The sequence below is a fragment of the Gymnoscopelus microlampas genome (assembly GCF_963454915.1).
Source record: "Gymnoscopelus microlampas genome assembly, chromosome: 3".
NCBI classification, from domain to species: domain Eukaryota; kingdom Metazoa; phylum Chordata; class Actinopteri; order Myctophiformes; family Myctophidae; genus Gymnoscopelus; species Gymnoscopelus microlampas.
The window spans coordinates 17,030,281-17,040,385 of NC_139940.1; the positions used below are offsets into that span (position 1 = coordinate 17,030,281).

At 44.0% G+C, this 10,105-nt stretch overlaps 1 protein-coding gene across 2 annotated transcripts in view; it reads left to right on the plus strand.

Moving 5' to 3' along the window:
• lipeb (lipase, hormone-sensitive b) overlaps positions 1–8,251 on the plus strand; it is a gene marked incomplete at its 5' end in the record, with an annotated part of 50,030 nt that extends 41,779 nt beyond the window's left edge. For both annotated transcript variants that reach the window (XM_084049840.1, XM_084049839.1), the window contains one exon: positions 2,857–8,251. In XM_084049840.1, coding sequence (XP_083905966.1) covers positions 2,857–3,258 — 402 coding nt within the window. In that variant the 3' untranslated portion in view covers positions 3,259–8,251. The remainder of the gene's footprint in view (positions 1–2,856) is intronic.
• Positions 8,252–10,105: the final 1,854 nt, after the last annotated feature.

Sequence of the window (10,105 nt, forward strand, 5' to 3'; positions counted from 1 at the left end):
TTTATCCAATTTATATAACTTTTATAACTAGCTAATTTGATTGCCTATTTTAGGCAAATTCAAACACTTTGCGGGGGGTGACTGTCTATCTTTGTTGCTTCACCAGCGACTCCTACTTGTTGTTCAAGGGTGTCATGTCAGCAGGGGTGTTGAACTTTGAGGAATAGTGTGTTCCTCTGCACACACTGGCCCTCATTTATCAATGCAGCGTATAAACCGGCGTATATTTTTCCATATATTCGGCCGTACACCAACGTCGAAGTCACATTTATCAACACATCCTACACAGCTGATCCGAGCGTACACTTGGTCCCAGCGTTGATAAATGTCACGGCTGAAACGAGCGTCATTTAAATAACACGCCCTTAAAATATTCTCAAAACGCCCCGATTTTACGACATGAAGACGAACCAGAATACGGCCAAAGACATGAAAAGCCAATAAGAAATAGTTTCGCCTCGCCGCACACGCACACGCCCCCCCCCTCTCTCTCTCTCTCTCTCTCTTTCTCTCGCTCTCGCTCTCTCACACACACACACACACACACACACACACACACACACACACACACACACACACACACACACACACACACACACGCGCGCCCGCCCAACTCCGTCTTTCCGTAGCGTAGCGGTACATGAGACTTGGGCGGAATGCAGTGATTCCGTGCCGCCACGTTAATATTGGAGCGTCAGGTTTATATCCTTAACCCAGCCAGGTTGTGTAGCCTACATAACTCTCTATGACATAACTCCATAACATAGGACAAGCTACTGTAAGTTTGTAGACCTCACTGTCCATGAAAAGGTGCCGTCCCGACCGCGGGACTCCCGGCGCAAAAGCGCTCGTTTTGAAAATAGCAGATCTACAAGCTCACAATGCGGCTTGTGAGCTTGTAGATCTGCTATTTTCAATACAGACAGACTACAATCTTATCTGAATGACTGTTAAAGCAGTTTGTTTAAATCACTTTATAAAATGATATATTTTCACAGCGATTATTTATTAGTGTAGATATACACATTTAGGAGTGGATTATGTGTCTAGATGCCTGTCAGACAGTCAGACAATGGTGCTCCACAGGTCTAGAATGGAATAAACGGGTGCAGCCAACGTCAACAACTGGTCTCGACCAGACGTGAGATCTCAGCGTACCGTAGGATAAAGCCCACGTCAGGATATATTGATAAATGCCGAAAAGTGCGGTGATTACGCCGTACGCTCATTATTCGGGCTGCACCGCGTTGATAAATGAGGGCCACTATGTCCTCCCGGTGAGGCTCCTCACAGTGACTGGTGAAATGATGTGACAGGGGATTTCATGTTTATCAGAGGAGGCATGTGGTTTCAATACCATCACGAGGACCAACCAGTCCCCAGACAAGCCAGTATGGGTCAGCAGTGACGAGACTACACACAAGTGTGAGGGGAATTGGTATAATGGATAAATTGGGAGAAAAATGGCAAAAAAATAGATAAATAAAATCAAAAATAGCAACTTAACAGCCCGTTTTACCTTGAACATGCCTTCAAGAAATACATTTGAGGAAGTTACAGGCCTCTATACCCACACTCACCTTGGGTGTGTCATTTATGGATGGCAGGTGCCCTCCCAATCACATGATTAGAGCAGTATGGCAAAGGAGTGTGTTGCAATAATTTAGTCAAGTGTAAAGAGTTTGTTGCGCAGGCAAAACGAGCTCACCTCTGTTTATGATTGGTCTTATGCCAGTTTGGGATAGAAAAGGCCGCTGATTCAGTGCCTCTGCTGCTGGGAAGGATTGTTTTATTTTGAGAACTATACCAAACCGGTACAAAAATGACTACCCGCTAGTGCACTAAGGCGTAGGACTTAACTCCAGAGGTGTACAATCCTACATTAAAGAAACCTTTTCAAACTATAGAGGACATAGGATTTCTTTGATGTGTGCTGGGAACACACCAATTGCTAACAGGCAACTTAACACTATAAAGGCAACTTAACCCTATTTTTTTTGTTGGTAAATACCCAGGATGCCTGACATTAAGAAATACGGCCTCCTCTTTCCAGTGCAAATCTCTTTATGGGTTGCAAAACAGCGTGATGTCATACCGTCTTGACCATTAATGGGTGGCCTCATTTAAGGGATCCCGAGTGGGCAGTGACATATCGCCTGGGTGGAGTTTGCACTTGATATAAAATGAGACTCCCCGGCGGCAGACGCTCTGGTGAGAAGCTGCTTTCTCAGTCAAAACAAAAGGCCATATGGCAGAGCACAAATTAATTGGCTAAATGGAGTCAGGTTTGTTTTGACTCTATATATGCTTGATTATTACAATACTCCGCCTTTGCTGTTCTCCACCCATCATGTGACAGTACTGGGTGTCCTTAAACCAGCACATCCAATGTGAGTGCGGGCGAATTCACATCACATGCATATTTTTCAAAGTGAAGCGTCAAGATAAAATGGGTCGTTTAGTCCTCTTTAAAGAAAACAAAAAAGAAAAACGGGAGATAAAGAAGAGGAGAAGCATTGGGGTTCATAAAACTGTTGTGAGAGTTATAGAGATGCAGGGGATCCAGAACATTACGGTTGAGTGATACAGGGAAAGATTGATGAAACGGAGTCCTGCTTATCCTTACACAAGGTGTACAAAGTGAGTTGATAAGAAAACACTCAGCAAACTAGTGCAGGTTTAAAAGAGCCTGGAATGAGTCAGCAAGAATACAAAGTATGGAGAGGGGGGTGGGGGCTGTAGAGCAGACGCTTGGGTTCCTTGTCTTCGACCAGTAATTAAGATTCTTGACGTGACTTAGCGGAGCCCTAATTCGCTCATTCCTCCTTTGTTCTCCCTCCCCCCCCCCTTCCTCAGGCATGCGCACTGGACCCCATGCTGGACGACTCCGTCATGTTCGCCAAGCGCCTGCGGCGCGTCGGGCAGCCCGTCACGCTATGCGTGGTGGACGATCTTCCGCACGGCTTCCTCAGTCTGTCACAGCTCTCCCGTGAGACACGGGAGGCGGCCGATATCTGTGTGGGGAGGATCCGTGCCGTCTTTACCGAGAAGGACGACACGCCGCCCTCAGAGCCACGCAAGCACCGCAAGCTGGAGCGCACTGACCGCGGAGCCGCCTCCGCGGAGGACGCCTCCTTCTTCGCCATGGACGTAGAGGAAGAGCCCCCTATGGCCATGGGTGCTAATGGCACAGATGGGGACGGACTGGTTAGTGTGGCAGCCCAGAATAACACCGACGTCGGTGTTATCAGGGCTTAGACGGGGGGAAGAGGGTTGTGTTAGATAAAGATGACTGCCACTCTTCATCTGAGGAGGGAAGAGAGGGAAAGAGTGAGAGGAAGGTCAGGCAGCCAGATTGAGGCGATGCAAAAATAAATACAAAAGCCTAAAAGAGAATGACACTGAGGAGAGTTTGAAAATAAAAGACAGCACTGAGGGAGCTGGGAAATTGCCCGGCCATTTCTGAGTGACAGAACAAAATAGTGGAGGAGCACTGAAACACGACTTCTTTCCTCGGCTAAAGAATTATCTCACCCTCCTCCTCCCCGATGCACCAGTCACAAAACCACAGGCTGTCAGTGAAAACAAACCGAAACACACCAAATGCAGTCATGTTTCAAAACAGAATGGTAATTTAGCAGCTCTTATAATCAAATCCCTGTGCTTGACACCCACATACATGCATGCATGCATACATACATACATACATACAGTACATACATACATACATACATACATACATACATACATACATACATACATACATACATACATACATACACATGCACAGAGAGACACACATGCACAGAGAGCACGCACAGTTAACAGCTTTGCCTTTGGGCAGCCATGCCGTCGGGGGCGAGAGTCAGACATAAAGCAGTACGGAAAGCTCTTGAGACGAGGCCTGAATGCGTGATTTATCTCAGCCAAAGCAGCCATTTGGGTCCCTAATCAGATAGCGTTGGGCACACTATATGCTTCTCTACAGAGCTATCCCAATCTAAATAGCCACTTGTCCTTTAGGGAACCACTCTAAATCATGTTTAATAACTCCACATTGTGTCTGTTTGGCAGGCAACACAGCTCACTTTGTGAATAGCAACTCTGTTGTCTCGATCCCAAATACAATCACACAGTGCTAAAAAACACAGCAGACTTAAAGACTTCAAACTGGATTAATGGATTTGCTGCATTCCTCACGATTCCACAGTAACAAATGTTAGTCGTATTATGTTATGCCATAGTATTCCTTGTATGTCATTTACAGTGCTGTTTTCTAATGCTGTATTTTATGATAATCATTACTTTAATCTTTTTTTATGCAATTGTTCTTAGGCTGAAACAGATGGTTGCAATATGTTTTTTATGTATATGTTTAATCTTATGCTGCTCATTTCTGAATGTGTACTTCTTAGTTTAACTGCTTCTGTAGTTGCTGTGACTATAGAAGCACATTGCTGGTCTATTCAATGAAGCATTATGCTACTCCATTGTGCATATAGTAGATAGCCTTGAATAATACCCAGGGACTCCGTGCCCTGTTCAGATGCTGCCTCATGCTTTTTGTACTATTGAAATCACTAATGCAAGATTTCATTTTATTGATCACTATCGAAAAAGACTTTGCCAGTGATGCATTGTTTATGAATACAACTTTGCATTTGGGGGGAGAAAATTAAATGCAACTCAAATGTACTTTTTTCAGAACAAAAACAAAACAGCTGTTGAGACTGCCGTTGGAAGTGGAAAAGTGTTGTTCTATTAAGGACAGGAAACAAATTACTTGTTATACTGCAGAGGACACAAAGAGAGAGGGACATAGAGATGCACAGCCACAGCCCCATAGATATTACTATGCGTTTCTAACTTCACTGCACTGATGCTTCTCTGGCAGCCCCCTAACCCCGCCTGTTACCTACCTCCCCATCACTGTAGCTTGGGACTCTATTAGCGGCAGTTCAGAAATGCCTTCTGTGTTAAATTCTGCACAGGCCGTAAAAAAACAACTGATTTTATCACAGCAGAATAGCATTTTACCCACCTCCTTTGTACTACAGACATCCATACAAACATAATAATACCTTCAAATATGCTATACATTGGGTTTAAAAGAAAACTATTCACCTGGCCGCCAATTCTGGATGATAAAGCCATACGACTGGCCTCCAATTCTGGATGATAAAGCTATATGACCGATTCCCAAGTAACAGCAATGGGGAGGCAACCAGGCAACCACCCTCGCCCCAAAAATCCCATTCCACTATACAACCTCCTTACCCAGAATGCAGTGCGTCAAAAGCTTTGCTTCACAGACACTAGACCTCCAGCCTGATGACTCTTTATTCTAAGGATCTTCTTTTTACCGCCTAGTCTCGCGTAGCCAGACTATCAGAAATCTCTGCCTACTGATACGTTTGGGGACATTTAAATTCAATATATAGGCTAGAACAACAGAGAAAAGCAACGCTAACAAACCTGTGCCTACTGCGTTGAAAACTAATCCTGATACCATCCCAATATGAAGAGTCTTCGCATTGGTTCTGTGAATGTTTTTTTCAATTTCTGAATCGTTTCCACTCAGTTTTAGCCTCTAGTCTACACTGAATTTAGATGTCACCAGACGTATCAATAAGTACCTACCACCCAAACCCCGGAGCACTCACTCAGGCTGTCTGTGTCACTGTCCACAGGGACTCGGCAGAGATATGTTGCTGTTGGCTAATGGTTACCGAGTCATTAATTTAAAGATGCAGTAGTGTGAGTGGCATTGCAACTAGCGCTTCATGGTGATAGTGCAATTGACAGCTCATTTGTACACAAAAATGATACCCTTTAAAAACCTCAGAGGTTGTTTTTTTTCCTTGCAAAATTGAAGAACAAATTCACAACCACTGAATTTGTATTCAGTGATTACATTCCATGGCGGCTAACTGTTTAGAATTAAGCACTCTTCTACCCCGATGCCATCCAACATAGATGACTTTCCACCTAGGCGTGTCGTGATTGGACCACTCTGAAATGTAGTGGGGGTGATGTCCTTTTTGGAGGGTTAGTCCTTTTATCAAAGTCCAGACTAAATATAGATGCCAACTGTTTCTGGCTCTGTCCTGCCCTTGTCTAGTGACGGGGTTGCCAGGTCTGTAGAGAGGAATGCTGTGTGATGAATAGGGTTTAGCTGAAGCTCTTGAGTCCTCCACAAGAGTGGGATTTTCATGCAGAAAAGTCAGGCTACGGGATTATACACTGCTCTGTTTATGTCAATTTGGAATGCTTAATGGCACTATTTTTAGTTGGATTGATAGTGAGAAACGGGACAATGAAAGGGAAGTAATGTTGAAGTGCATGGACTGCTTCACCCAGCAGAAGGCTGCTCAGGTGAGCTGTTATGGGTTTTGTGTCTTGCTCAGGGACACCTCGACACGTAGGCTGGGCGAACCGAGGGACGAACCAGCGTCCTTCACATTCCCAGATGGCCCCCCTACCCTCTCAGCTACGGTCACCCCAAAGAGATGCTGTGTTGAAACTTGTACTTTGGTGGTACATGTTTTCGGCTCATGCTCACTCTTTCTTTGCATTTTGCTTTGCATTTTTCTTTTCTGTAGTCCACGTGTCATTAGCCTTGTGTTTGCACTTGCGAGTGTCAATCGTTGCTCATTTGGTGCCTGTACGTATTGTTGAAGTGGAGTCTGCATGAGGGTAGATCACATCAAAATCCTGAGTGTTAACCTAATTCCGAAGAGAGTACATATGGAAGCAAATTGACTGTTGTTTCCATTGGTACACTCTTCAGAGTTAAATTAACTCTGGGATTTTACTGTGTACGTGTGTCCGTGATGACCCTGAAATGTGGCACTGACTGGTCATTGAGTTGGTGGTGTCTGTGAGCATTTGAAAACCACATAGAGGTGAGAAACATGATCTAACCTGCGTGTGTTCAGATAAAGGCACGTCTGTACGCTTTTCACGCCGGAGGCTATTCACTGTTGTCAGCCACCTATTGTTGATGTAATCATAGGTCATTGATGCAGCCACCTATTGTTCATAGGTGCTTAATGCAGTTGAGTCTCCTGCTATCTCATTGGGATACATTGACTTGGGTCCTACTGCACAGACACCTCTACACTTCCACCTCAGCCCCCTCATAACCTCTAGAGTTTAACTGCCATTAAAAGTTTAATTGTGTCGGATGCGTACGCTTCCAGTTTAACCAACCCCATAATCCCCTTGTCCTCCATGTGCTTTGGTGCAAGAGGTTAAGGTACGTGTAGGTGACGGTCCAGAGAGCCCATCTGGTGATTTAGACCGACCATGTGCTCTGCATCTTTTGTCATTAATCTGTAAAGAACGTGTGCAAATGTTGCATCGAGTCGTAGCCCCTTCCCCCATCCTACTTGTGCACTGGTCCACCGCTGCATCAAGAATCTCCCGTAATGTTTATTCATCGTTTTAATCAGCCCCTGTTAATGGAATATATATGCGCCGATGATCCGCAGACCAATTTTATAATCGCAAAACCATTTTTCACAAATCGTCCTTGGGAGTACAAACGAGGTGTAGGGGGTTTAAGTGTAATTATTTTCTTTTTTTTCCTCTCATGTTCAATTAGCAGGTTGTGCAGCATTACCGTTTGTTTTTTCCTCTTGGATAAGTTTTTGTCATTAGAGAGTTTGTCCTGCCGCAGGCTGATCTCATAAACAAGTGCAATATGAAAACAAATATCAGCTACTTGCTTCAATGGATTATGTAAAGATACACAGGTATGCAGATGACATCTGCATCGAATCTTAGTTTTTGTTCTGTTTTGGTTTTCATATCGGAATCTTTATGATGACATTGCTTTTTCAGATTCAGCTGTAATAAGAGTTGTTCAATCGGTTTGAATTACCCCAAGATTAGATTCGCATTTGTGTTCATAATGTATTCAAACGAATGAGTTTTCTCAGGATTCAATTTGCTGTGAGCGAAGGGGTGGAAAACCATGCCTCTGCTTTTGATATCCCCCCTCTGGTCATTCATTTTTATCGCTGTTGGGGATGTGTTTTATCCCTTTTTTTTGCAGACTGAATTAAATGCATGCATTTCCCTTTTCGAAATGTAGACTGTTAAATTGTGATATTATTAAACGTATACAATTTATTAAAATGCATGGTAACCACATTAACCCTGGCATCCCTAATTTGGGCATTTATAGTCTACAGCTCACAATGCCTAGCGATGCGTTATGAGCTTGTAGATTGGCTATTTTCCACTATTTGTCTTGTGGTCAAGAAAATGTGCCACCCTATTTTTTTAATACAAATCGAACCCTGAGTTTTCTTGTATGTTAATGTTTTAGCTTTTTATGGATTGTTGAAAGCTGCATATATTCTGAACCTTGATGCAACTGACCATGACCAGCAGCATCTCTCAACAGTTCTCTGAGGGGGAAAAACAAACATCACTGTTTACTGTCATTTGTTGACTGTCAGGTTTTATAAAACCAGACATTAATTCTCATCGTAGTGAGTAGCCTACTCCATACACAGTCTTTAATGCACTGCAAAATGCTGCTCTGAAATCAATAAGCTGTTTAGAAGGTCTACGTAGGTCTGCAGACAAAGATAATTGACATTTACTTGAGCTTCTCTGTTTTTATAAATTCAAAACACCACAAGTGCAAACCTGTGAATAAAAATAAAGAATGAATGTATATTGAAAATATATATAAATATATATGACACATAATTCCTGTACAGATTTTTACTTTCAAATCTGATTATGATTCTGATCCCTGCAACTTTTCTTTGTAGGTTTGACTGAATGCTGTCATGCCTAATTTATGCTCAGTCGTATGATGGTGTCGCGCACCGAAAATAGCCAGTCTACAAGTGCAGATCCACGACGTGTTTTGACTTAGTTTTGACTTAGTTTGTAGATGGACTCTTTTCCTCAAACGACACTGTCATACGATGAAGTATAAATCAGGCTTCATATATGCAATGAATAGTCTGTGTAATTTCCCTGTGTATTTTAAATATAAATATATATAAAGAAAAGATCTAGTCGGGTTTTTTTGTGCCTGTGATTCGTGGTAGTGTTGGAACGACTGGATTTAAAATAATAATCGATACTCGATTTAGATCAAAATAAGCGATAAATTATATTTTTCTTATCATAGCAAAAATACATCTACATGTGAGCTTGTAGATCAGCTATTTTTGTGACGTATTTTTGACAGCGTTGTATGACTAAGAAAATCTATTATTAATAAAGAAATACATCACATGGATGCAACTGGGACGCATCATCAGTGTTGTAGCCTGGGGTCATAGGGTGTTTCGGGTCTCGCAACATACACCCTCGCCCAGGTGACCCAGCCAGGGTTGATCAAGCCCCGACTTACGTCCCAGTAGCACCCACGGTCAGTCCTATAGGGAAAGACAGGGCCACTCAGTCCGCTTCTCCGGAAATACTCTGCCGGGACTCGGGGTGGCTCTGGCACGTGGAGGGACTAGGCTCTGTGGGTTGTCTCCTGGCCGGGCTCCTCCTTCGTCTCACCAGGTCCAGGACCTGAGCGCTGCGCCAGATCAGATGCACCGCCCCGATCCAAACATTTCCTTCTGGCGTGATGGTTCCTTGGGCCGATACCACTAGATTGGGCCGTCTAATGGTATTAGCTCCGCTTGCGGTACGCTGGAATGGAATGGCCCTCCTAAAGGGCTCACCGCGGGTTTGTTGGGCTTCTTCCTCACGGAAGACACAGCATGGGGCGCTAGCCCATACTGCTCCCGGGATGCCGTCTACATTCCGGCTGTCAACAGTCTCTCCTGTGGTCACCAAACTATTCCTGGTTGTCACGTAGTCTATAAATTCCTATGAGCCACTATAAATAGAATAACTAATAAAGAAATACATCACATGGATGCAACTGGGACGCATCATCAGTGTTGTAGCCTGGGGTCATAGGGTGTTTCGGGTCTCGCAACATACACCCTCGCCCAGGTGACCCAGCCAGGGTTGATCAAGCCCCGACTTACGTCCCAGTAGCATCCACGGTCAATCCTATAGGGAAAGACAGGGCCACTCAGTCCGCTTCTCCGGAAATACTCTGCCGGGACTCGGGGTG